The sequence below is a fragment of the Pelodiscus sinensis genome, chromosome 5 (assembly GCF_052426305.1).
Source record: "Pelodiscus sinensis isolate ZL-2025 chromosome 5, ASM5242630v1, whole genome shotgun sequence".
NCBI classification, from domain to species: domain Eukaryota; kingdom Metazoa; phylum Chordata; order Testudines; family Trionychidae; genus Pelodiscus; species Pelodiscus sinensis.
In genome coordinates this window covers 127180364-127208031 of record NC_143056.1, presented here as the reverse complement: position 1 = coordinate 127208031, position 27668 = coordinate 127180364, and the positions used below count along the sequence as shown (strand labels likewise).

The 27668-nt window shown below is 54.0% G+C and overlaps 1 protein-coding gene across 2 annotated transcripts; it reads right to left on the bottom strand.

Annotated features, from left to right (window-relative positions):
* Positions 1 to 1205: 1205 nt before the first annotated feature.
* On the bottom strand, positions 1206 to 27567 carry OSBP (oxysterol binding protein). Of its 2 annotated transcripts, XM_075928499.2 has the most exons (14): positions 27087 to 27548; positions 15009 to 15217; positions 11661 to 11911; positions 9493 to 9691; positions 8195 to 8297; positions 7880 to 7934; positions 7309 to 7440; positions 6853 to 7098; positions 6516 to 6636; positions 4491 to 4594; positions 4199 to 4294; positions 3512 to 3684; positions 3004 to 3224; positions 1206 to 2913 (listed from the first exon to the last, which is right to left on the bottom strand). In XM_075928499.2, exons 1-14 carry the CDS (start codon positions 27416 to 27418, stop codon positions 2771 to 2773), a joined length of 2385 nt encoding a protein of 794 aa, XP_075784614.2. In that variant the 5' UTR covers positions 27419 to 27548; the 3' UTR covers positions 1206 to 2770. The 2 variants fall into 2 exon arrangements, with proteins under 2 accessions (XP_075784614.2, XP_089634883.1); XM_089778757.1 differs by having other exon boundaries at positions 1206 to 3224; positions 27087 to 27567.
* Positions 27568 to 27668: the final 101 nt, after the last annotated feature.

Below are 27668 nucleotides of genomic sequence, written 5' to 3'. Positions count from 1 at the left end.
CCCCGTGCCTGCCTTTGGCCAGAGTGCCATGTAGTATCACGGACTGAGACCGACTCACACTGGGAGGAGAAGCAGCAACCCCGGGCTAGGGGAGCCCAGTACCCAAAGCAGCATTCCCTCCTGAATGGCAGCAGCACCTTCTAGCACTGGGGCGGGGGCTAAGTGGAGATTACTACTGCTACAGGGGCCCAGGGCTGCCCCACTCTGCCCCCCCCCTCCCCCCAGGTTGCCACAGATCCCTGTGAACCAGCACCTGCCCCAAGCTGAAACTGAGAGGCAGCTGGAGCCCAGGGAGCTGCATTCCCCTCCTAAGCCCTCCAGGCCGGAGTCCATCATCTGCACCCCTGGCCACCACGGACCTGGCTGCCCCTCCTGCTAGTGCTTGAAGAACAGCTGCCAATCAGGGTGATGAAGAAGGGCCAGAGGATCCAACGGGGACAGGGGAAGAGAAATGAAACAGAATGCTCTCCCCCCCACCCCACCCCCACCGCAGCCATGGGATAAAAAAAAAAAAAAAAAAAAAAAAAAAAAATTAAAAGGCCCCTTTTTGAAAATTATCCAGTTATTCTAACACCTGAGTGCCCCTCTCCTCCCTGAGGTGGGGCCAGTTTGAACTGGGGGCAGCTGTCCTGTCCACTACCGCTTTGGTGGGAGAGGGGTGGGGTATGGACAGAGCCTGAGCCTGTGGGGACCGCTAGCAGAGGAAGGGTTGGTAAAAGCCAGGAAGCGAGAGTCCTGGGGAAGCCAAGGGGATCAATGCTGGGGGTGGGAGGAGTCAGGGTTTCATTGCCTTCTGTTTGTGGAAAACCACACCTGCACCCTCCTAATCTTCCCCCAGCCTTTGCCCACTGGAGCCTACGCCCAGCTGGGTTGAAGGAAGCATGTCCAAGCTCTGCAGGCCAATGAACACAGGCTGGCCTGCTGGATGAAAAGGAGGAAGGAGACAGCTACACGACTAGAGGAGGGGCCAGGGTATCTTCACTCACTCACTCCCTGGCCTTACCCGCCAATCCCCAATGGAGCTGAACCTACCATCACCAGGGGGCAGGGGATTTTCAGAGCATCCTCACCCCCCACCTGAAGTCTCAGAGCAAGGAGCAGTTCAGCCCCAGCTGTCCAGCTGGGGAGGAGTAGATTCACACAGTTATGCAGGCAGGAGCTGGTCTCCACGCTGAGCCGGCTGGCAGTGACACTCACACCAGAGGGGCTTTCAGGTTTTTTTAATTTAGTTGTTTTCTTGGAAAAAAAAAAAAAAAACAATAAGGCAAAAAACCCAAAAATAGAAGTGGAGGGATTTGATTTTTTTTTAAACCTACCGGGGTCCCTTCCCCAGGAATCCAGGGCCCCTGCCCCTCCTGGGCCTTCTCCTGCCTGAACACGCAGGGGATCGGCTAGCACTGGGCTTGGCCTCATCTCACCCAACTGGCGAGAGGGGACCTGCCCCAGCCAGCCAGCAGGCGAGGCCCAGGCAGCACAACTGCTGCCCCTCTCCGGTGGCAGAGGCGCTGGAGTCATGGAGGGGAGAAAAGAATCCAGAATGAAACGTACAAGGAAGGCACCTCAGTGTGTGATTCTCAGCCAGGGCCCAGGCTGCAGGGAGGCAGCCCCTGGTTTTGGGGCTGGCCTGCTTCCTCTCAGGCCAGGGCAGCACCTCAGGCAACAGCTCCGGCTGTGTCCGGGCCTCTAGGGGCAGGTGACTAACGTGGAGGGGAGAGGCCAAGTGGAGCAGGGCAATGCTAGCCTGGGGGGTAGGCAAGGTGCTAGCCCAAAGCCACCTGTGGTTGTAGGCCCCAGCCCCTCCTCTCCCCGTGGCCAGCGCTGTGCCTGAGGGGCTGGGCGGGAGCTCCATGGAGCTGTGTGTATGTGTGTGGGGAGGGGGGGTGTTATAAAAACGGGACCCAGCTGGGGAGAGGGAGGGGGCAGAAATCAAACAAAATATTAGCTCTCTCTACATATATATAATATACAGCTATATAACAGACGCTTGCTCGGCCCCAGGGCTGCTCTGCCCCCACCGCAGCTCTCCCCCTTCCAGAGTGCACGTGGCGAGGGAAGACAGTGGGTGCCCTCGGCAGGAGAGGAGGGGAGGCTAGAGGGGGTGGGCTCACTACCCACAGCCCTCTCCGACACCCGACAGCAAGGCCAGCAGACACTGCCCCAGAAAGGAGGGCTCTCCGAGAGCAAGGGCAGTCACAGCCCCCACACCGGGATGTGGAAGGGGGGCTCGGGCTCTGCACTGCCCCCAGCAGCATTCTTCCAGCCCCAGGTGCACCCCTCGCTCCCACCTAAGGGGGGGGAGACGGGCCCCTCCCTACTGAAATACAGGATTCCCCCCCCCCCCCTCCCCGGGGAAGGACACTGGGGAGAGTTCAATTCTGACCCACAGCCCCACTGTGTACGCGTCCCCGTCTAAGGGGGCGAACAAGGGCCAGTCCTTTCTTTACAGCTCCAGGGCTCTTCCCTCCCCTAGGCTCATGGTGGGGTTGGACCGAGCTGGACAGGGCCGTGGAAGGGCTGGGGGGGACGGCCATCCAGGACACACAGCGCCAGCCTGGGGAGCTAGACGTCATCGCCAGTGTCAATCAGCTAAGGCAACCCAGCCAATCACCACCTCCAGCTTCTGCTTAGGGTGACTGATTCGGAACGAGCGATTGGTTAAGACAGACAGACACTCGAGGAAAGTGCTAGGCAAGGAAGTCACATGATCGGCTGCTCCCTTCAACCTCCATCCTCTTTCCTTCTCCTGCTGCTGGGTCCTGCCACTTCCCGCTCAGAAAATGTCCGGGCACGAGCTCCAGTCCTGCTTCTCTTTGCTCTCCCAGTAGCCGCCCCGGTACACGTGTGCCAGCTCCTTAGTGACGGGGTCCTTCTTCCGCTCAAACCACAGTGCCTTGTAGGGGTCATAGGGAGTGCCTGGAGGAGGAAGGAAGATTGGTTGGCGGGGAGGTGTCAAACACCAGCCTCCCCTGGAGGGAAGAGGGAGCCAGGAGCCAGCCTCCTTACCGTCCTCCGTGGCCTTCACGGCCTCGGCCTCGCGCTTCTTGCGGGAGATGCGCTGCTTCTCCTCCAGCCGCTGCTTCTCGGCATTGGCCTCATCCCAGCGCCCGTTCTCCATCAGCCTCTGGTCGGGCCGCAGCCGGCTGTCGGTGGGCGCGGTGCCACTCTCGGGGGCGTTGAGCGTCAGCGCCAGCTCGGAGAAGTAGTACATGTTCTCAGCGTTCTTCCTGTGCCAAGGGATGGGGCAGGGTGAGAGGGGGCAGGGTCTCTGGAGATCCTGCCACCACAGGATCCTCCCTCCATGCCCCTCAGGAATCCCTGATCTCTGAGCTCTGGCAAAGGAGAAGTGGCCGCAAGCAGGGGGGAGCGCCATAGCCCCTCCGGGGGACAGACTGGCAAGGTGTGGGCTGGCACCTGTCTCAGACAGCCCGGCAGGGCACTGGGCCTATGCTGGACCATCTCGCCCCCCACCGAGGATCCAGCCGCGCCCCTAAGCCCAGTGGTCCTCACTCACGGGAGGGGGTTCCTTTTCCACAGTAGGACCTGGCTCTCCTCGGCTCGCTGCCTTCCCTCCGCGCCGTTCTCCCCGCCGCCTGGCAGCACCTTGAAGCAGTCCATCTTCTCGTCCCAGGTGCCCAGCAGGACAAAGTGCACTTTTCCCGAGGGGTCTGTCACCTCCCCCGTCACCTGCCGGGAGGGAAGAACACGGTGGGGCTCCGGGTGCAGCCAGCCAGCCCAGGAGCAGAGGGAGAGAGGAGCTCTCACGGGAGCCTCTAGAGCTGCTCCCAGGAGCCGAAAGAAGCAGCCAGAAATTCACCATATTCCTCCCCGCTCTCCCATTAACCCATCTTTCTGCTCAGGGGTTCACCCGATTCCTCCCCCCAGGCCCACTAATCCACTGCTCCCACCACGAATTCCCCAGACTACCCAGGCCCGTTATCCCAGCACATTGGGATTGGAGCTGACCTCCAACACCAGTAATAAGCACCAATTGGGCAGGCCCCTCCCCAGAGGTGGCTGCCATGTCACACAACAGGCGTGTCTCTCTCACCTGCCACGAGGCAGCAATTTACACAGGTCCTTTCCCATCCTGTTTTCCCCCCCTCTGCCCCACAGCACCTGGCTCTCCTCTCCCCTAGCACCTCTTCTGCCCTGCACCCTGTTGGGATGGGAGGGAAATAAGCCACGAGCCCCCCCTCACCTTCCTGGCCACGTCCCTGGAGAAGTAGCTGTAAGGAACGAACTTGAGATTGCACCTGTCGCCTGTCTTGTGATTGATGATTTCGATCTCGCCGGACTGGGGGGAGAAAGGGCTGGATGAGCTGGGCAGAGCAGCACTCACAAAGCACCTTCCAAGTCCCACCCCATTAGCGATGGGGAAACTGAGGCACTGCCGCTCAGTGGCTAGCCCGAGTCACACAGCAGGGGTCAGAATGCAGGAGTCCCGCCTCCCACAGCTGCCCCATGAATTCATTCCCGACCTGCCTGCTTACCTGGTCTATCCACAGCTTGCCCACGATGATGTTGTGCACCGTGGTCGTTACTTTCTTCCAGGTGTAGTGATTGCCGGAGGAGTGGAAGATGCAGTGGATGGTACCTAGAGGCATGGGGTTTGGAGCAGCCGTTAGCAGGCTCCCCCGTGCTGGGATGGGACAAACTGCACCCACCCCTGCTGCAGAAGCCCTGAAAAAGGGGCTAGACTGGCTGTTCCCAGCTCCTGGGGCAGCACGAGGGATGCCTGATGTCAGGGACCCTCTCCTGCATACCCAGCCCCCCGTGCACTGGGGTCATGGGACACGGGAATCTGTGCATGCTGCTGCCTCCTTGGGTCTCGCAGCAACTACTTGTGTCTGAACAAGCCTTCAGGGCCCAGCCCCTCAGTGCTTTCTTAAAGAGACAGCCTGCTCATCACTCCCCCCCCCAAAACACACACCAGGGCTCCCTGCAGCCAGGTCACTTCCCCCACCAGGGCTGTGCTGGGAGGCACCAGGAGTTGCTGCTCTCCCCGTGCAGATAAAGTGACCTACATGCAGGGTGCTTGATGTTGCTCCTCCCTCCCTGCTCACAGCCCCCTGGGGTGTGCAGGGCAGAGAAGAAGCAGTGGGAGTGGGAGCAGCAAGGCCAGCTGCCACGTGCATCCAGGTCAGTTTCCCAACTGTGCAGGAGAGGCACGCAGGGTTGCGGCAAAGGGGGCAGGGGCTGGGAGCACAGGAGAGACGGCGGGAAAAGGTGGCACAGCAGAGGGGTTAGGGTACAGGAAGTAGGGTGGAGATTGGGAGTGAAGGGAATGGAGGGTTTAGGGCTGCGGGAGGGGAATGCAGGGGAGCCAGGCACCATGCCTACAGGACACCAAAATGCAAGTTCACCCTGCAGGGAGTGGGGTGGGGTGCTGACTGGGGGAGCTTCCAGCTACTCCAGCCCCTGCCAGCAGGGGGCACTGCAGGGAGTATGGTAGGAGTGCGGGGTGGGGGCTCCCAGCTTCCCCAGCCCCAGCCAGCAGGGTAGGGGTGCAGGATGAGGGGCGCTCCGGCTACTCCAGCCCTGGCCTCTCTCAGCAGGCCGGTAGAGGTGGTGGGGGGGGGGGGGGGGCTGTTCCTGCAGGAACTGTAACACTGCTGGGGCACTGGTTTTCCTATGTTCATGAAGTGGCACTTGTGTGTTTCAGGGGCGTCAGCCCAGGGTGGGTATTTGCTGCTGCAGTGCACATGGTCTCTGGACAGAGGCGGGTGCTGAGTAAGCGATTCCAGGAAGGACGGGTCCCAGAGCTGCTCTGATTTAGCAAGACCTCCAGCAACACAGCAGACACCTATTTCCCAGCAGCTTGTAACATTTCCAGACACCCGACTGTACGTCTAACCCCCCCACCCCACCCACCCGTCTAGAGACACCAGCCAGTTGATGAGAACTCCCTCAGACCCATGCTAGGCACCCTACTTTCCACTGGCAAAGAAACAGCGCCGCCTAGTGGACAGGGCTGAGTCAGGACCCCCAGGTTCTGCTCCCAGCTGAGCCCCCCGCCGGCTGGGTGACCTTAGACAACTGACAGCCCCTCTCCGTGCCTCAGGACAAGGGCGGCGAAAAGCCCTAGATAAGAACTCGGGGTTATCAGAAACATCACGTTGGTTGTGGGGCAGGGGCTACCCAGCCACAATGGCACCTGCTTCGCCCTATCCACTATCCAAGCCCCTCGCCAGCTGGGGCCATTCCCACCATGGAAATGGAGGCACAGCAGCTGGGGGGCTAAAGATCACTGCACAGCAGCGTGGCGGTGGAACGGGCTCCAGGAATCCCAGCTCAGTAGTGTTTCTGCCCCCCGACCCCAGCTCCTGGAACATGCACTGGAGAGCTGGGAGAGGGATGGAGGCAGCTGCTTCACCCCACTCTTCCATGCGCCTTCCCTGGGAGCTGACAACACGGCACCGAGATGGGACCCTGACCCCAGCGGGCTGGGAAGCTGCCACGGCCCGAGGGGCCCTCCTGAGTGCCTAGCAGCAGGGAGGCTGGTGGCCAGGACTCACCGAGGGGCATGATGGAGAGGTATTTGCCGCGGAACTTGCTGGTGATTTTGATCTCCTGGCGAAGCGTCCAGCCGTGCTTGGAGTGAGCATGGTGGGCGGCGGCGGGAGGGTGGTGGCTCACCTGGGCGAGAGAAGGGAGAGGATGAAATCGTTGCCCAGGGGCCTGTGCCACCACTCGCCACTTCCGGCACCTGGCTCTGCCCGCGGGACCTAGAGCAGGGTGCGAGGGAGGGAGCGCAAGGGGATTCCGCTGGAGGAGCTCGCTAAGGAACGCCCCCTCCCCCCCGCACGGAGGGCCCTGCGGCCTGGTTCGCCCTCTCGGGCAAAGGCTGCGTACCTGCTCGCAGAGGGAGCGGTAGCCGTTCTCCTCCAGCCGGTCCAGCTCGAAGGTCTCCCCCAGGAGAGGGTTGAATGGCTTGCTGGTGCGGAAGACGGTGGTAGAGTAGGAGGAGACTGTGAAGGCAGCCACGTAGCACAGCTGCTCCAGGGAGCTCTCGCACTTGGCTGCTCGGTCCAGCAGATCGTGGTACTCCAGGTCCTCGGTGAGGCGCTGCAGCATGGACAGCGGCTCGTTGAAGTTCACCTGGGAACGGGAACAGGAGAGAGGAGTCAGGCAGGAGACTCACCCAGGACTTCGGCTGCTCGGGGAGCCCTGACACGAGGAACCCAACGACCGTAGATCAATGGGCTCATCATCCCGCAGCCCTGGTCCCGCTGTTTCTCCCAGCACTGGAGGGCCTCCTGCTCTCTAGGAAGCGGCCCCAGAGCACCCCCCGCAGGCTGGGGGACTCACCGGCATGGGAATCTTGGAGAGCTCCTTCCCAATGCAGTTCTTCATGATGCTCCACAAGTTGAGGCTGTAGTTTGGCTTGTTGGGAATCCGAGTTCTCTTCTCCTTTTTAGTGTCCTCTGGCTGATGTTTGTACTGAGGGCAAGACCACGCTGGGATGACCACGGGGAAGCCGATTTTCCAGGCTCTGACTGATCTCTTCTCCCTTTCACCTCCCTCAGATCATTACAGCTACTAACCCTTTGGGTCTTCCTCTCTACCTCCAGCCTGGGCCAACCTTCCTGACCCAGCCCCCCAGATCTCCCCTCACAAGGCCTAGTTCTCCCACCCAGCTTCCACCCCCTGCCACCCCAGTACCTCCAGCCCTGCCTGTCAGGCCTTGGCTTTGCGCCTGCCTATAGCACCTAGCAAGTGAAAAGTGCCAAACAAGTCACTGGTCCCAGGGAAATGCCTTGGGATACCAGCCCACTTTCCCCAGACAGCTTCTCTCTCGCGGGTAGGGCGGGGGGGGGGAGAGGGGAGGAGGAGGAGACCATCAGCAACAAGCCCATGCCTGCCTCAGGCACAGAACTACCTGCTCGTCGAGGCTGAGGTCGCTGCTGGCGCCGCTGATGTTGCTGCCGGTACGTCTGCAGGAGTAGAGACAAAAGTCAGCACGTTCCACCCCTCCCTGCCCCAAGCAATCAGGCACGCACAGGGAAGCGGAGGGACAGTACAGGACGTGGCGGGGAAGCGCAGAGACCCAGGCCATGCCAAGAGCCACCCCACTTCGCCACAGGAATGCAGAGCGTGGTGCTCACAGGCAGCGGCAGATCTGTGTGAGTATCCACGTAGGAAATTCTCCCTGCTCGGCAGAGACGCGGGGAGAGCGGTGCCTGAGATCACTCACTTGTGGCCCATGCTGTCCGGCATGGTGATGATCTCTGGCGCATCGAAGAACTCGTTATCGTCATCTTCGTCGCTCAGGTCCCCTTTCCCAGGGCCGCACTCATCTGCAAGAGGGAAGGGTGGCAGGCGATACACAAGACTTCAGTTCTCCATCTGCCTGGAGCTTGCAGCTAAAACCCAGCAGGAGGCACTATGACAAGGGTGGGCAATAATTTTTGATCGGGTGGGGAGTGGGGGGTGGGGGACAACTCCAAGGATCTGGAAAGTGGCCAAGGGTGGCACTCTTCCAGGATATTAATGGAGGTGCGGGGGCTGGGACGGGGGCTGGGTACAGAAGGGAGCTCGGGGTAGGGGACGGGTGCAGAGGAAGTGTGGGGTTTTGGAGGGAGTTTGGGTGAAGGAGGGGGCTGTGACCTGGGGCAGGAGTGCAGGGATTTGGATTGTGAGCTGGTACAGGGAATTAGTGGGCAGAATCTGGGTGCAGGAGCAGAGGATTTGGGTTATGACCTGGGTCAGGAGTGCAGGAGAGGGAGCAGAGGATTGGGGGAGGGAGGGTGCCAAGTACAGGCTCTGGCTAGGTGGCTCCCGACCAGCAGCCCAGCGAGACCCTCAGGCAGGCTCCTTACCCTTCATTCCCCCATATGCTGCCCAGAGCGGGGACCCTGTACTTCTGAGTGTTGCGAACCCAGGGGAGAGGGGTGGCATTGCATTCTGCTCACACTGAATACATTGTTTCCAGCCAGGGGGAGCCACGAGATTGCGCTGGGGACGGGAGCAGCGTGCAAAGCCTCGTCTTCCACCCCTGACTCACGGTGCTCAGAGAAGCACACGGTCCCTGCAGCCAGCTGCTTTCAGCAGTGTGTGAGGGTGGGGCAGGGAAGGAGCCTGCTTGAGGCTCCACTAGGCCATGGGATGGGCTATATTTTGCCCGCCCCTGCGCTACAGAAAGCAGGGTAGCAGCGCTGGCTGCGGGGGAGCTCCTGGCTATTCCAGCCCCAGCCCCAGCCTCCCTAGTGCGGGGCAATGCAGGGAATGGGGCAGCAGCGCTGTTTGGGGGGGCAGCGCCTGGCTGCTCCAGTCCTGACCTCTGCCAGCAGGGGGCGCTGCAGGGAGCAGGGCGGGAGCATTGGCTGTGGAAGCAGCTCCTGGGTGCGCCAGTCCCAGCCTTTCCCACCTGGGGGAGAGGGAAAAGGGGGGAGCACTAGAGGGGAACCCCAGAGAGGAAAAGCTCCCAAGCACTTCAGATTTGCATGACCCAGCAAGACCCAGGCCAGCCTCGGAGGAGCCCGGCTCTCTGACCTTTAGCAGAGCCCCCACTGCCGGAGGCGCGGGCTGGCAGCACGGTGGCCCCTCGGAAGGCTCTCTCCAGGTGATTGTGCTGCTTGGCCAGCTGCTCCAGGGTCTCCTCCAGACGGATGCGCTGGTCTCGCTCGTACTGAAGGGACTTCTGCCACTTCTTGCTGTGTGTCTGCGCCAGCATCAGGAAGTCTCGACAGGCCTGCGGGGAAGAGCACAGGTCACTGCCACAGCTCTGTGCTCCACCCGGCCCCAGGAGCCCTGCACGGGTCTGTTCAGCAAGAGGCCGTAGGCTCCAGATGCCTCATCCCTACTACTGCCAATGCTGCCCTCTAATGGGTGGACAAGAGCTACAGGGGAATTTCCCCACCACTGGCGGAATCCCAGCCCAAGTGCCCAGCCACCCACCCACGACAACAATTTCCCTGTGAGCCCTTGGGACAAGGTTCTGAGGACTAGAAGTGGCTTTGAGGCCAGCAACTCCCTCACAAGTGCTTGGCAGCTGAGAAAGCCGGCAGCAACATGGAGGGGGCCCAGCCATTTGAGTGAGCAGGGCTTCCCAGTTTCCTCAGAGGCCTGGCTCCCTTCTGGGACAGCAGCCCATGCTGGGAACCTCCCCCAGCACCAGGGATACATCCTGTACCCGGATTCCCCAACTGCCTCATGCCCCTCAGCCCTCTATGGCCAGGAGAGAAGTGATTGCTGGACCACATCTGCTCTAGCCTCCCAGAAAATTACTGTGCTGAGCTGGAACCATTCTCAGCCTGGCAGCCTGCTCCATCCCCACCCTTCCCAGGTCCTGCTGCCAGCAGCCCCCAGCACGGTATGCTGAACCAGGTGCCTGGTAGGCAGAGGTTGAAAAGGGTACAAACCCTTTGCACCTTTTTACCCCCTCCTCTGCCCTCCAGGCAACCCAGTTCAACCTGCTACAACAGCAGGGGCTGATTGCCATAGCCAGGGAAGACCTAGACCCATGGTGTCCAACTCACTAGCCACATGTGGCTGGCTGAGTGTGGCTAGTTCTCTGTAGCAGTAGCCACTATACTGCTTCAGACCTGGCTGGTCACGAGTCTTAGACAGTCTCCACAGGGCATTCACCACAACAGGGAGTGTAGGCCACAGGTGCTCCTGTTCTGCCCACCAGAAGGCTCTGATGCCAAAACCCATAGGTTGCCTGCACTGACTTAACAGGAGCAGTGGTTCCCAACCTTTCGAGCATATGGATCCCTTTTCAATGTATTAAAAATGTAATGGATGCCCCCCCCCCCACCGTGGGGGGGGGAGAAAAAAAAGAGAAAAGGAAAAGTAAAGAAAGAAAAAGAAAAGTAAGGACTGGGCCCACCACAGTGGGCCCTATCCTTATTTTTAAACTTTCCACAGACTTCCTGCAGTACCATCGTGGACCACCAGAGGTCCACAGACCACAGGTCGGCAACCACGGACATAGGACAAGTAGTTCTGTGGCATCTTAGAGACTAATTAAAATAAATAGACTCATGAGCTTTTGTGGGTAGAACTCACTTCACCAGCTGAATTGGAGCAGAAGTAACAGAAACCAAGAGATCCATAACAGCAGAAGAAATACTTGTCAATTGTGAGACCCGCGTTAGTGAGGCTAATTAAGTGGGCTGGCTGTGACCCATACATAGTTTTTATGTGGAAATGCAGATGTTAAAGGCGGGAGACATTGGCTTTGTAATGCACCAACCACTTAATGTCTTTACAAAGCCAATGTCTCCCGCCTTTAACATCTGCATTTCCACATAAAAACTATGTATGGGTCACAGCCAGCCCACCGAATTAACCTCATTAACACAGATCCCACAATGGACAGGTATTTCTCTCTCTTGGGGTCTGTTTTTTCCACTCCAATTCATCTGAGGAAGTGGGTTTTACCGACGACACCCCGTGAGTCTATTTATTTTCATTAGTCTCTAAGGTGCTCCGGGACCACTCACTGTGATACAGGATAGTACGTCTGCCTTGTGCACTAGAGATCGGGTTCATTGTGACCACAGTCAGAGCCTTCTCGTGTCACACACACACACAGACCACAGTTCCTAGCACCATACAGCCTACGGTCGAGCATGCGAAGTTCCGCTCAACTCGGTAGCGGTGCCTGCCGGGGCCTGCAATCCCTGCAGTTCCGCCCTGCCGCGGGCCACACTCACGTTGATCATGGCGTTGGAGGTGATGCGGAAGAGCGTGGCGCGCTCGTTGACCTGCTTGATCTTCTCGTTGCTCTCGGCAGGCAGCTTGAGGGTCTCCAGCTCGCTGAGGGAGCGCTGCAGAGCTGTGCCGTGCTTGGCGATCAGGTCGTTGCACGTGCTCAGGTCCTCCACTTTGCTGGACAGGGTGCGCAGGGTGTTCTGCAGCTCTGTCTTGTCAGTCTGCGACACGGACTCTTCATCACCCGACTCATCTGGGGAGGCAAGGACCAGCCACGTCACAGCCAGCCAGGAAGGGATGCTCAGCACCGACCGGACGCCTGAGTTTCCAAATCCTCCCCAGTCCCTCAGACACAGGTCAGCACTTCCTACATTCTGCCCTGCCCCCCACCAGCTCCCCAGTCACAGGAAGTGATGGTAGCAGACTAGATACGAAGGGAAAGAGGTGCTTCATCCTGTCCAATCCAGCTAATATATGGAGAAATACCTCTCTCATAGAGCTGGAAAGGATCTTGAGAGGTCATTGAGTCCAGCCCCCTGCCCTCACAGCAGGACCAAGTACCATCCCTGACAGATTTGCCCCAGATCCCTAAATGCCCCCTCAGGGACTGAACTCACAACCCTGGGTTTAGCAGGCCAATGTTCAAACCACTGAGCTAGCCCTCAGCTGTCACCAATGGCTGCCTGGGTTGGAGCTGTACCACTACATTCCTGGCTTGGACACTGCCAGTGGGGACCAAACCTAGGACCTCTGGTTCTTAAAGCATGAGCCTCTCCTGCCTGGGCTAACACAGTCAGCTCTGACAGCAGACGCTCCAGCAATGGCCCTGTCTCCACTAGTGGGTGCAGAACACCAGGTTGAGTGGCTGCGGGTTACAGAGCCACTGCTAGCGGCCCATGCTGGAGACTAGGTTCCCACATTGCGATCTACATAAACTGAAACTCCAGCTAGTGCTCAGCACAGCAGCCTGGTCACTTGGCAAGAATGACCACACCCGTGCTCTGCGCCGGACACCCATGTGTCTCAGCTCCTGGGTCTATGCTCGGAGCGGGTCAAGCGCTGCCTTTTCCACCCAGGCAACATCCCAGCAGCCCTGAGAGGGGAAGAGCTTTACCGGACAAGAGACTTGTGAGCCTTCTTCCTTGGCCTAACAGCACACGTCTGCTGACCAGGCCCCGGCATGAAGCTCACCTTGCTTCCCAGGAGCTGAGAAGGGGCATGGACTGCAGTTAAGGATGGAGGGAGGGGACTTTTACTCCAGACAGGCTATTTTTTCTGTTCCCATCTGTTTCAAAACCAAATCTGAAGTGATTATTCAAAACCCAGGATGACAGGGCTATTCACTGCATAAGGATCTCCAAGACGTCTAAGCCAAGTTACTATCAGAGCAGATCAAGCCAGGAAAATTTAAGGGAAAGATCTGATCGGACCATGTGGCTGGGATTCCTGGCTCAGGAGGTGTGTGGTAAAAAGCAAGAGAGCCCACACAAAGGCATATATTAGAATGCAGGGACAGTCCAGGAAAACCAGAGCCCTGAATCTTGAAATTCACAGTTAGAGATGGCAGAAAGAGTCAGGTCTTAGCACTGTCAGAGTCAATAAAGATACGACTGCTGACCTTTTAGTGGATCCACTAGAGGAACACCACCCAAGGTCCAGAAATTCCAAGCAGGGAAAATGCAGAGTTACATTAAATGATTTTACTGGGGTTGCTCCCAAAGACACCACTCAGGAACGATGCCCCATTGCACTGGCAGCTGTACGCTGCCCCACCCAGGTACAGCTAATCACTTGCCATGTCCACAGTGGCTAATCTGGAAGAGGCCTAAAAATCCTGGGATGTTCTCCCCCTGCCTCAAACCTGACAAATGCCCTTTCATTTTTCCAGACCTCGTGTATCATTTGTTCCGTATTACATGGTACAGCACTGACAGCTGCCACTCCAACAGCAGCCAGAGTGTGTATTAAAGGGCGTACCAGCTGACACTATTAAAGAGGTTCAGAGCTCATTGGGGAACATTCACATAGGACCTAAGTATTGCTTAGTGAAACACACAGACCAATTTCACTCCCAATAGTGAAGCTAGAAAACCAACAAGCTTAGCACTAATTTCTAAGCAGGGGCCAAGAACTCAGACCATCAAACACAAAATTCAGTGCCCGGGGACAGCTGGACACCCACCACTGGCATCCACTTCACTGTCCTGAACACTGCAAACAGCAGCTGCCTGAGCAGGGAGAGACCTTGTACGACTGCAGGAACAGATCTTTATGCACGATCGTGCCACAGCTCCAGACAGGGTGAGGCACCGGCTGAGGCACCGTCAGATTCCCCCCTATCTCCCATGGGAAATAAAAGTCATTGGAGCTAACTAAATCAGTGCACAGGGAAAAATGGCCTTAAAAGCTTCTTGTGGCTGAACACAGCAGCTTAGACGCAGGGTGGCGAGCCAGGCAGATCTGTGATAGACAGGCAGACAAAGATGTAGTTTTGGAGCTACAGATCTACCAGAGATTAGGGATGTAAAATCCCGGTTAACTGTGATCCTGCTGTGCGGTGCGATGGGCTTGGCCGGGCTGAAGCAACCCCCCGAATGCAGCAGGATGTGAGTGGGGGGCTGTTCCAGCCTGACTGGGCCCACTGCACCACGGGCTGCTTCAGCTAGGCAGGCGTAGCCCACCGCACTGCAGGTGGAGGGCAGACCTGGAGTAGCCCCCCGCCAGTTAACTGGTTACCCAGTAAGCATGCTGGTAAGGTAACCGGTTAACCCTTTACATCCCTACCAGAGATGGAATGGCCTAATGGCAAAGTCCATCTGTCCCTTATGCTAAAGCAAACTGGAAGGCTACAAGCCCCCGGGCCACATGCTGCCATGGAGCTTCAGGCACGCGAGTCAGTGGGCACTAAGCAGCGACTGGAGAATCATGGGCTCTGTGCCAGGCAAGGCTGAAAACACGTGGTCCTTGCCTGGAGGAGATAGAACAGAAGATGCCAAGAATCCCAACAGGGCAACGAGTACGGCTGTACTCAGACCCAGGGCGCACATCACATCCCTGGGGTGGGAAGGAGATGGGTATCGGGGGGGACGAAGTGCTCAGTGCTGTTTTCAGTCATCATCTGCAGCTCCAAAGAGCGCGGAGCAGAGAACCTCAGGAGTGGGGAGATACAATCACTGAGGAGGCTTCGATCTCCTCTCCTGACACCCAGAACTCCATCACGGGCCTCCAAGCCCCTGCCTAAGAAGAAGGGAATTCAGTATTTATGCTCATTTCTCTGCACCGGCCACCACTAGGCCCCTCCCTCCTCTTCCACAGAGCTCCCTCAGAAAAGCCACGCATGGCACCCTTACCCGATTCAGCCAGCATCTTGACAGCCTTGGCTTTGGCCAGCTCCAGAGCAGTGACCCAGCGCTGCCGCTCCACCTCAGAGCTGGCCTTCAAATGGTACGTCTGTGCCCCGCCGTTGGAGATGATGAAGTTACAAGAGTCCTCCACAGTGATGTTGGCTGTGGCGAGGTTAATAGTCCCACGACAGGTGTGACGCATCTCTGCTTTCGATCTGCAATGATGGTGGAGAAGGTTGGGAAGCAGAGCAAAGAATGAGTAACCCAGGTCAAGGCCGAGAGGAGCATCACAGAACCAAATTACAGGCATGTCAAATTAAGATGGTGGCAGAGAAGTTTTTAAATTAAGGGCTGGCGGAAAGCTGAGAGGTCAGGCACTGTATGTGAAAGAAAGAAAGCTGACCTAGTGAAAATCCTACATGAAAAACAATTCCATAGAATTTTTATGGCTAGAAAGTCCTGGCTTGATTAATAAATGTTTAGCAGTAAGACTAAATTACTGACCCTATGACCAGGATGGCGACAGTGCTTATGAAATGCTCAAGAAAACTAAAGACGCTGTAAGAACAGAAAACCCAATAATAATGGTAATAGAGATGTAGCCGTGTTAGTCTGGTCTTGCTGAAACAAAAGACAGGACTATGCAGCACTTTAAAGACTAACAAGATGGTTTATTAGGTGATGAGCTTTTATGGGCCAGACCCACTTCCTCAGATCAAATTGTGGAAGAAAATTGGCACGACCATATATACCAAAGGGATACAATAATTTTTAAAAAAAATGGCTAAGGTAATTAGCATCTTTGTTAAGGCCCATTCGTAAAGTGTCAAATTTAACAAAGATGCTAACTACCTTAGCCATTACAAAGATAGCTTCCCCAATTATCACCCCTAATATCATTATCTTACAGACACTACCTCCCCCTCCCCCGTTTTAAAATCTGATGTCAATTTTATGTGTGTTCATTTTTTTTTTTTTTTTAATTATTGTATCCCTTTGGTATATATGATCGTGCCAATTTTCTTCCACAATTTGATCTGAGGAAGTGGGTCTGGCCCACAAAAGCTCATCACCTAATAAACCATCTTGTTAGTCTTTAGAGTGCTGCATAGTCCTGTCTTTTGTTTCAGCAATAATAATGGGGTATTTCAACTATTCCCATATTGACTGGGTACATGTCACCTCAGGATGGGGTGTGGAGATAAAGATTCTGGACACCATAAAGGACCACTTCTTGGAGCAGCTGCTCCTGGAATCCACAACGAGGGAGGCAATTCTTGATTTAGTTTTAAACGGAGCATAGGATTTGATTCTACAGGTGAACATTACCTGAACCACTCACTAATAGCAACCATGACATTAAATTGAACATCCTTGTAGGGGGGAAGTAACAAAGAAGCAAGCCACAGTAATATTTAACTTCAAAAAAAGGAAAGCTACACAAAAACAGAATGGAAAGGGATCAGGTACCAGAGCGAAATGCCTGCAAGCTGCATGGGAATTTTAAAAACACCAAAATAGAGGCTCAAACTATAGGTATAACCCAAGCAGCAAAAACAGTGGAGGACCATAATAAAGCCACCACCATGGCTACACAATAGTAAAAGAGGTAGCTAGAGATAACAGGACATCTTTTTAAAAATTGGAAGTCAAACCCTACTGAGGAAAATAGAAAAGAACTCTAGCAAGTCAAGTGTAAAAGTGTAATTAGGCTGGCTAAACAAAGAATGTAAAGAACAATTAGCAAGAGACCCCAAAAAGTCCATCGGAAGAAGGAATCCTGCCAAACAACCTATGGGGTTCACTGGATGAACAAGATGCTGAAGGAGCACTCAAAAAAGACAAGGCTGTAGCAGAGAAACTAAGTGAATTCTTTGCATCAATCTTCACTGCACAGTATGTAAGGGAGAGTCCCACACCCGTGTCATTCTTTCTCAGTGACAAATCGGAGGAACAGTCACAGATTTCCTCTATTGGCACAGCAGTTTTGGAACAAACTGATCAGGTAAACAGTAATAAGTCACCAGCACCCAATGGGATTTACCCAAGAGTTCTGAAGATGCTCAAATATGAAACTGCAGAACTGCTAATTGTGGTAGGTAAGCTATCACTTAGTTCTGCTCCAGGCATCTGGCTGATTTAACAGAACACAGATTTGTATAAAGGCTCCAGAGGTGATCATGGCAATTACACATGCATAAGCCAAACCTCAGTGCCAGGTACATTTGTTCAAATGATCAAAATCAAGATGATCAGATTATAGATGACAGGGATGTGAAATCCTGCTTAATCAGTTAACCACTTAATTGGGCCCCAGCTGTGGCCAGAGCAGTCCTTCCACCTAAGGTTGCCAGTTAACTGATAAGGATGATACTTATCAATTAACTGGTTAACCGGTTACATCCCTAGCAGATGAGCATGATCTATTGGGTCAGAGTCAACATGGCTTATCACGAAATCATGCCTCGCTGTTGCAATTCTTTGACCTGGGTCAAACAAACATGTGGTTAAGGGTGATCCAGCAGACACAATGTATTTGGATTTTCAGAAAACCACTAATAAAATCCCTCATGAAAGCATCTTAAGCTGAGAACGCCGTGAGAGAAGGCCCTCTCGTGGATCACTAACTGCGTACAAGATAGGTAGCAAAGGGTAGGGATAAATAGTCAGTTTTCACATTGGAGAGTGGTAAATAGCAGATGCTCTCAGGGATTTGTACTGGGACCAGACCTGTTCAACACATTCATAAATGACCTGGCGAAAAGGGGTAAACAGGAAGCAGCAAAGTTTGCAATGATAAAAAATTCAATTCAAGATGGTTAAGTACAAAGTTGACTGTAAAGAGTTACAAAGGGATCTTACAAAACTGGGTGAGTGGGTAATAAAATGGCAGATGAAATTCAATATTGCTAGAGTAATGCACACCGGAAAGCAATCTACTATACAAACAAAATGATGGCCCCTAGATTAGCCGTTAACACTTCAGAAAGATCTTGTTTCTGTGGATAGCTCTCTGAATTCATCTGCTCAATGTGCACTAGCACAAAAAAAGGAACAATGTAAAGAATCATTAGGAAAGGGCTCGCTAATAGGACAGAAAATATCATGTCCCTATATAGTTCCACAGTTTGTCCAAATCTTGACTATTTTTGGAAGTTGATGAGCTGATCACATCATCTCAAAAAAGGCATATTAGAATTGGCAAAAGTACAGAGAAGGCCAATAAAAGGCCAATTCAAGGGTCTAGAACAGCTTGCAGAGGAGCAGAGATTAAAGAGACCACAGCTGTTCAGATTAGAAGATAAACTTAAAAAACAACAAGTAGTCTGGTAGCACTTTAAAGACTAACAAAACGTAGATGGCATCATGAGCTTTCGTGGGCACAGCCCACTTCTTCAGATGAGACACTATTAAGGAGGAATATGATAGAGGTCTAAAAATCATGATTGGTGTAGAGGAATGAAGAAGAAAGTGTTATATATCCCGCCACAAAACACAACCACCAGGGGTCATGCTACAGATTAAGAGGCAGCAGGTTTAAAACAAACACAAGGAACACAAGGAAGTGCTACACACAACAGAGTCAGCCTATGGAACTCATTGCCAGGGATGCAGTGAAGGCCAAAAGTATAAATAAGCCAGTTCAGAGAAGACTTAGGTAGGTTCCAGGAGGACAGGTCTATCAATGGCTACCAAACAAGGCAATCAAGGACACAACTCCATGGCGTTAGTGTCCTAAGCCCTCCGACGGCTAGCAGCTGGACAACAGCACAGATCATTTGATAATTGCCCTATTCCGTTCACCCCATTTGAAGCATCTGGGGCCAGCCACTGTTGGCAGACAGGATGTGGGTGAGCTGGACCACAGGTCAGTGACCTCAATGTAGCTGGCATCATATCAGAGTCCACCTGTTCCCGCAGCATCCCATCCTCTTTCCCATACAGAACTCGAGCCAAGGAAGGAGAGGTGGGGCTTTTGAGACCTTAACATCACCCCAGCATCAGCCAGTGGGGTGGTTGTGGAATGTCTGGTACTCCATATGCTGGTGGCTTATTCTGATCTGAGCTGTTTGCCACAAGGGCATCACTTGCCAGGTTTTCCCCCTGCCAGCTTTCACTGCCACATGGCAAGCTGCAGAGGCATTTCTCTCCCGCCTCTCATTGGCAGTGGCTCCCAGTTTGTTCTATTAATGGGTCAGGCCGATCCCCTTTTAAGGTCTGTATAGGGAGGCTTTCCTATGCACATGTGATCTCTACACTGGGAGGCATTTCTATTAATAGGGCAACATCTTGAACTTCACAGAACCGCCTGGTAATTTAGCCCCACCGGCCAGCAGCACACTAGGCAGGCCAGATGGCTGGGGATTTTATGTTTGCTGCTGAGAGTTGGCCAGACTGGCAGGCTTTCGGGGGTGTTAAGCCCCAGGCAGACTTGGCTTCAGAGTTCATGCCAACAGCCTTCTGCCTCCAAAGGAAATATTAACCAAGCGGACTGGTGAATTCTCTGGCGAGCCACGTCACTCTGCTGTCAGCATGCCCAGCAATGCATAGAGCAGAGCACGTGTTCACACACAGAACCACCACCACCCAGCAGGAAATTCCAGAGCAGGTCAGGGGAGATGTCCCTGCTGGATTCTGCCCTTTGATCTCACTGATTGGGCAATTCCCAGCGATGGGAAGAGAAAGGCCCCCAAATACCATGGCACAATTTGCATGTCTGGAAGGCTGGGTCTCCCTTCTCCCCCCCTTTAAAGGTCAAAGGCTCTCTCCCTCTGCACAGACAGGCTGAGCCAGCAGACGGACATCTCTTCTGGCAGGTATCCAGCCTTCCTGCCCTGAGAATCACGTGAGCTTTTCACCAGTCAATCTAGTTATTCAAGCTGCAACCTTTCCCTCCCCCGCCCCAGCTTAGAATGAGTTCGAAGTTCCCACTGTATTGCTGCGGTTCAACGCAGGGCCATATCCCTGCCTGCATAACCAAGCAATACCTAGGCAGCCAGGGGCTGGCACACACCCAGACCTTCTCCCTGGCCTTGCCAGCTTGAGGCTGGCATACCAAGGAAGCTAATGTAGGGAGGAGTGGAGGGGAGAGAAGACTATGACATGAAAGTGCTTTATCTCACGGGGTTGTCACTTTTCCAAAGTATTCCCTAAACCCAGGAAGTCTTTTCTCGAGAGCATCGGAGAAGGAGCCTGGGGGAGGGGAACTGTGCATTCTCCCCTCCCACAGCCCTAGCTATGTAACATAAGCTTGTGTTGCCAGCTATTCTTACCCTCCAGGTTCTAGTTACTCTATGAATAATACAGGGCAAGCCACAGGAGAACAGTTAACAAGCAGCCACCCTACCCCATGCTCAGTCCAGCTGCCCTTCCTCTGCGTTGTCACTTTAAACAGTTCAGATTCAAGATAGTGTAGGAGTTGTCCCATGCAGATACTTGCCCGTGGCTTTCCTGAGATGCCACAGGTCTGGGCTCAAGGAAGGGGGAGAATAAATCACCACCATCTGCAGATTTAAGCTTTCATTTGCATATTAAATGTTTCTAGCCCTTAAGGTTGGGAGGAAAATCCTCAAAACATGACCAAATGCAGGGCTGCCTTCCTGAGGATGCCATGTGTCTACTCAGGGCTTTTTTCAGCATGGTGACATTAACACCATGCTGGTCAGTTTCACAGCTGCTATTCAGAGCCCTCTGGCCCACAGTGAAAGTCTCAAGAATCTCTCTCAGCTACTTGCTTTTATATCACCATCAGAGCACCTGAGTCTAACGTCCAATCCCAGAGAAGCTGGGCAGTGCCTCTGTGCCCCCATTACACTAAGGTCACACAGGGAGTCTGTGGCAGAGCCAGGATTTGAACCTACATCTCAAGTGTCAGGCTGGACTAGCTTCTCTTCAGCTGCTGGGGAAAATAGGAGCGGACGCAGACCTTGCCGCAAGCCCTCAGGAGGATCCGAAGGCAGAAGGGAGTAAAGCAGCAGATGGGTCTACACCTAAATATGATACGGATCAAGCTACGTCGCTCGGGGCTGTGAAAAGTTTCAGGGCTGTAGTTAGGTCGACCTAACCTAACCCCCAAGGTACATGCAGCTAGGCTAATAGAAGAATTCTTCCACTGACCTAGTGGCCACCTCTTCAAGCTTGTCAGACATCTACTTGCCAGAGGCAGAGATGAAGAAGCCCCCATAAAGCATGGGGGGGGCTCAGCTTGGCAAGAGGAACTACCCCTTGCTTCAATCCAGGCCTCTGGTAAAGCTTTTAACCCTTATACAGGGTCTGGGACTCAGATATCAGCTACAGGAAGGGTGTGCACAGGGGGTTGCGCTACCTCCAGGTATTTACCATGGGGACAGCAATGAAATGACTTCCCGGCTGCCCAAAGCTAAGCAAGCCAAGCCGGGCTGGATGGAAGATGTCCCCACAGCACTATAAGCAGGACTGCAAGCAATTCAGGAAAGAAGGCCGTCGGAAGTGGGAGTGACTCAATGCCCCAGCGTGGTGGTGGATACCAGGCTGTACCAGGTGCTGATGTAAGCGGAGGCCGTGGTGATTAAAGTCTTATCGCACTCCCCACCCTCACCTGGGCGTGTTGGCCAATTCCAACAAGCGACATTTGAAAGCAGACTAAACACCTCTTTGTGATCCTTTAGGACAGATGGCACCAGCAAAATATTTCTGTGGATTTTTATGGAAGGCTCTAGCGTGCTCGCCCTGGTAGAGGAGAACAGTGCTCAATTCCACCCCAGCCCCATGGGAGGCCTGGAGCATGGAACCCATCCACCACAGTGTGGCACTTTGCCACCCAGGAGCATAGTCTGAGCAGCACTTTTACACATGGAGCAGGCTGCAGCTGCCTCAGAGCCCCAAAATACCTGCACTATCCAGAAATGTGAGGGGCGGGAGGCTAGAGGTACACGTGGCCCTTCTGGCTGTGCAGGCAAGGCCCCTGGTGCCCCATTCACCCAAACTAGGCATGACAGGGAAGTTGCCACTTCTCTCCCAGCGCAAGGCACTGCCGGGCTAGACTGATCACACATCCCCTGAGCTTACACCTCACGGATCTACATGCTTACAACACAAAACATTTTGCTTAAGATTTAGATTGGTCCCTGAAGGGCAGAGGAACTCAGAAGATGTTTTAGGGACTGATCGCCCTGCAAGCGCTGGTCACGTACTCTGATTCTGGGTAGGGTGTGAACCTAGGGCATGCAAGCCAGGGTACAATGGACCGCAAAGGGCTTAGGGTTAGCTGCTGCCAGCGCTACTCAGAGTTCAGTGTGCACAACTCAGTGTAGGTAATGACACAAGGTGCCAGTTTGGAGAAGAGGAATTATGGGCTGGCAGCAGGGGGGTCTCCAGCGGCTCAGGATGCCCACTTCTGAGCCAAACAAGGGAACATGAATGATTACTCTGCCAGGCAAACTGCAGAGTGGAGCTGGGTGAGCACCTACACTCAGAGACCTGGCTGTTTCCTGTCAAGCACCAGCCAACCACCAAAGGAACAAAGGAGTTGCCCTCCCTGCTCCTTCCTGGTTGGCCTGCCGGGCCTCAGAGGGAACATCAGGAAGAGAAGGTCTCGGTACCTACAGGTAATTTCCAAGTGAGAAAGAAGGAGAGTTTAGAGGAGTCAGTGGCAGCAGAAGGGTTGCTCCAAGAAAGGGACAGGATGGAATGAGGTGAAATTCTGGCCTCGGCGGTAACTCAGTGAAGAAAAGGGGGATGACTCTTAGCAAGGGGGAACCCCAGTCTCTGTAACGACTAAGGAAGCTTTTGTCCAGCAAGCCCAGTTCAGATGAGGGGCAGGGCAGGCCTGTAACTTTACTAGTATCTCAGTAGGGATGTTAGAAATAGTTTATTTAGTAATCATGTAGCCGCAACCATTCTTAGCAATAACACAGTTACTAAAATGATCAACTCCCCCGGGGCTGGGCTAGCAGCCAGTGCACTCCCAACCCCCCGTGGACAGTCACCCCATCCTGCTGTCTCTGATACAGAGGCAGCAGCACAGGAGCTGATTTTTAAACTGGCTCCTCACACAGACCAGGTCCCACCTGCTACTCCGCGCTACTGCCTCTGTATCAGAGGCAGCAGCATGAGTTGGCAGGTGGCTCCCCTGCATGCTCTTCATTTATAACTTGGACCTGCAGGCTGGGACTGAGCCAGCCTGCAGGTCTGAGTTTTAAACACAGAACACATGGGAGGGAGGCGGGGGAGAAAGAGGTGCTGCAGTTAACTGGGACCATTAACTGATAAGCAACATCTAGCTGCTAACATTCCTATATCTCAGTAGCCCTGGCTGGGACACTGAGGAGGGGCAGGGGTTGGAAGGGAGCAGACTCATAGAACACTAGAACTGGAAGGGACCTCAAAAGGTCATCAAGTCCAGTCCCCTTCCCTCATGGCAGGACCAAGCACTATCTAGATCATCCCTGATAGAGGTCTGTCTAAACTGCTTTTAAATATTTCCAATTATGGAGATTTTACAATCTCTCTAGGCAATTTAGTCCAGTGTTTAACCAGTTAGGAAGTTTTTAACTAATATTCAACCTAAACACCCCTTGATGCAATTTAAGCCCATTGTTTCTTGACTGATCGTCAGAAGACAAGGAGAACAATTTTTCTCCCTCTATCCTGTAACACCCTTTTAGGTACTTGAAAGCTGTTCCCCTCTCAGTCTTTTCTTTTCTAAACTAAACAAGCCCAGTTCTTTCAGTCTTCCCTCATCGGTCACGTTTTCTAGACCTTAATCATTGTTGTTGCTCTTCTCTGGACCCTCTCCAATTTCTCTACAACTTTCTTGAGACGTGGTGCCCAGAACTGGACACAATACAGGTGGTCCCCGAGTTACGAATGCATCGACTAACCACTGTTTGTCCTTACGACCAACCTCCCATTAAGCCAGTCCCCGAGTTACGAACGGGAGCCGCGCTTACAAACAGTGTGGTCCCATTTAAATGAATGGGGTACAACTTACAAACAGATCAAGTTACGACCTGAGTTAGGTACGTAACTCGTTCATAAGTCGTGGACTATCTGTACTCCAGTTGAGGCCTAATCAGCACAGAATAGAGCAGAATAATCACTGCTTGTGTTTTTCTTACAACACTCCTGTTAATAAATCCCAGAATCATGTTTGCTTTTTTTGCAACAGTGTCACACTATTGACTCATATTTAGCTTGTGGTCCACTATGACCCCTAGATCCCTTTCTGCCCCTGTGCTCCTTCCTAGACAGTCGCTTCCCATTCTGTATGTGTGAAACTGATTGTTCCTTCCCTGATCCTATCCTCCAAAGCACTTACAACCCCTCCCAGCTTGGTATCATCTGCAAACTTAATAAACATACTCTCTATGCCAATATCTAAGCACGGAGATAGGAGATTTCTAGGTAGTAGGTGTTTGGCCAGGTATGTCTGTACCTAGGAATCCCAGCAATTTGCATGTTCATTACTTTTCATGAAACAAAACGTACCCAGGATGAAAGACACTTTTCTTGCTGTGGTACCTTTAGCAACTCAGAAGCCCACTGATTTTGGGGGGAGGGGAGGAAATCTCCCCCTGGGAGAGGGCTGAGACCTTATCCAGCAATTTCACCAGAAGATCTCAAAGTATCATTGCCCACATTTTACAGATGGAGAAACGAAGAGGGGAGCGACTTGCCAAAGGTGACCTAGCAAGCCGTATCAGAGCTGGGAACAGAACTCAGGTCTGCTGAGTCCCAGTCCAGTGCTCTATTCAGACGGCAACACTTCTGCTTGTAGCTAGAATAGCTCAGCAACCTGTTGTTCTGGTTTGGAGGGGGGAGGTGGCAGTCCAGGGAATTAGTGGAGGGAGTGGCTCTGGTGGCTCCCATACCTTGTAACCAGCAGCCTAAGGGGATATGGAAGGTTTGTCCTCCCCCTTTGAAGGGATGGTAGCTCCCATGCTCAACTATCTATAGTTGGTGAGGAGTCTGCTACTCTGTTTGGGTCTCTTGTTGCTCTTGTGTTTGTAGTAGTTAAGGGACCTACTGATCTGGATGGGTGTCTCCCCCCATAGATGCTCAGGAGGTGGGTCATCTCAGATGTTCAGGTGTATCTATTAGCTAGAAACTCTTTGCCTTGGGTAAAAGGGGAATAGATCTCCCACACAGGAGCCTCAAGGAGGTTTTCCAGTGCCAGCGTGAGCTGACAATCCCATAGCTACCAAGGGACAGAGCTGAGATGGTCTCTCCTAGAACAGGATCCATTTGATGAGATTTGTTATAAAGCTAGAGGGGTAATGTACCGCCAGTAGCTGAAGAGCCCACTGCTCTGATGGGTAAGAATAGGGACTGCCAGACTGGACAAGGCCCAAAGTCCATCTAGCCCTGCACTTGAAAGGGAATCCTCTGAACTGTCATTCATGTTAAAATTCGATACTTGCCAACAAGGACTTAAACATTTGAACTCTCTCACCCATTACCAAGACAGTTTCCCCAATTATCACCTCTAATACCATTAACTCACAAACATCCCACTCTCCCTACCTCTAATATCATCAATTCACAGACACTTACCTTCCTTCCTCCCCCCCCCCCCCCCGCATCCCCCTCCTGTTCTGCAATGTGATTTGTCCTTTTCATATTTGTTCATTTTTTTAATTGTATCCTTTGGTATATATGGTTGTGACTACTTTCTTCCACTATTTGATCTGAGGAAGTGGGTCTGGCCCACGAAAGCTCATCATCTAATAAACCATCTTGTTAGTCTTTAAAGTGCTACATTGTCCTGCATTTTGCTTCAACTACCCCAGACTAACACGGCTACATTTCTATCACCAGCCCTGTACTCTGTCTTAGACAGTGGTCAGTATACAGGAAGAAGCAAGAACCCTGCAATGGCAGGAAAGAGATAATCTGTCTCCTACTTTAGGCCTCCTCTAGTCCCAATAGCTAGAGATTATTCCTGAGTGAATTCCATAGGCTATCAGTGAAAAAATCATCGCCTGTCAATGTTTTAGGGTTAAGAGGTAGGAAAAACAGAAGTTCTCGTCTCAAAACCTGTCATTACTTTTACTATGACCTCTCTTGTTGATCTTCTCTCTAAAGTACCAATCCCGATCTTTTCAATCTCTTTTCTTGTAAGAGTTATCCAAGTTTTTGATCATTTTCATCACCTTCCTTTGAACTCCCGCTAAATTAGGTATTATCTCTCTGTTGAGATTTTGCTGTATGGGAAGATCTTTTATATTTACAACAAGCGTGGCTCTTGGAACTCTCTCTGTGTGGGGCTGGACACCAGTACCTGTAACTGAAGAGTTCACTGCAAAGGTGAGGAGGACACGAATGGTGTCCGTTCCTAGAGGAAGGTATCTGTAGCACCTGAGAAGCCACTACTCAGGAGATAAGGAAATAGTTCTCTCTTTTTCCCTAGGGGCTAGAGATTTTCAATTTTTGTCCCATATGGGGGCAGACACTCCAGTACCTGAAGGAGCCTGTTGGTCTAAGTACTTATCTGGTCCACCTTCTCCACACCCTTGTGAGGCAGGGTAACATTATATGCACCTTACAGATGATGCCCAGAGCACCTGGCTTCCGCAAGGTCACACATGGAGTCTGCGGCAAGGCAGGGAATCGAATGACCCGGACAAGTCCTTTAACTACGTGAACATCCTTCCTTGGGGATGAGGGGCAGAAGAGGAGCCTTCCCCCTGCGGGGAAGTAACCACTCTCCGTATAAGCTTGTTGATGTAAGGAGAGGAGCTGAGCAGCCTCGTGCTTGGGTTCTTCCCAGGGGGCTCTAGGCAAGGACAGGGTTAGAGAGCAAGAGGGAAGTACCCAATGACACCCCAGTGCCAGGGAAGGGCCCGGCTCTCTCACAGCTGCAGGGTGGACTCTCCCCAGCCTTGGGCCCCCATGGGAAGCAGCCCCCCAGCAGGGTGGGTGCCATGCCCTGTAGTAGTTGGGGGGATGGCTCTGTGGTGAGGGACTCAATGGGGGGGGGGAGCAGCTGGGGACCCTACTGCCCCTGGGGACAGGGTCTGGGTCAAGGTCTCGGTGGGCGGGGCCTGCCCTGCGCTCGGTCAACAGCCAGAAGGGGCGGGGCCTGTCCGGGGGGCGGGGCCTCACCTGTAGTAGCTCAGCAGCCCGTTGCTCAGCACGAACCAGCGCCGCTGATACCCCTTGATGTAATTGGTCCATTTGAAGAGCCAGCCCTCGCGGGCCGACCCGGAAGCGGAGCTGCTCGACCCGGAAGCGCTTGTCACCCCACCCGGGCCCGGGCCCGCTCCGACGGGGCACCCGCCCGGCGCCGGCGAGGGGAGCGGGGTCGCCTGGCCGGGCCCGGAGTTGCTGCTGCTGCCGCCGCTGCTGCCGCCACCGCCTCCCGCGGCTGGGGCCGAGGGTCCGGGCGCTGCCGCCGCTGGGCCCGGCGCGGGCCCCGCCGCCCGCAGCTCCGACATCTCGCGCCGCGTCCGGGAGCTCGTCGCGCCGCCGCCGCCTGGAGCCCAAGCGCCCTGCCCCCTCCTGCCTCCGTGCGCGGCGCCGTCACCCGCCCCACCCCCCGCGCGCTGCCCATTGGCGGCGGCGCCGCCCCTCTCCGGAGCCAGGCGTCCCGCCCAGCCGTGCCCCCGCCCTGGCTCTGCTATTGGCTCAGCGGGCCCCGCTGGGCGGGTCCTGTGAGTCCTATTGGCCAGTGCTGGTCGTCACTGC

What these genes read in the sequence shown, in the direction of transcription:
- OSBP (XM_089778757.1), bottom strand. Translation starts at nt 27,418, where the DNA reads ATGTCGGAGCTGCGGGCGGCGGGGCCCGCGCCGGGCCCAGCGGCGGCA. An exon ending in GGGCTGCTGAGCTACTACAG is followed by an intron (nt 15,218 to 27,086) that starts GTGAGGCCCCGC and finishes CCATCATTGCAG; the next exon opens with ATCGAAAGCAGAGATGCGTC. An exon ending in ACCGCTCCCTCTGCGAGCAG is followed by an intron (nt 6,637 to 6,852) that starts GTACGCAGCCTT and finishes TCTCTCGCCCAG; the next exon opens with GTGAGCCACCACCCTCCCGC.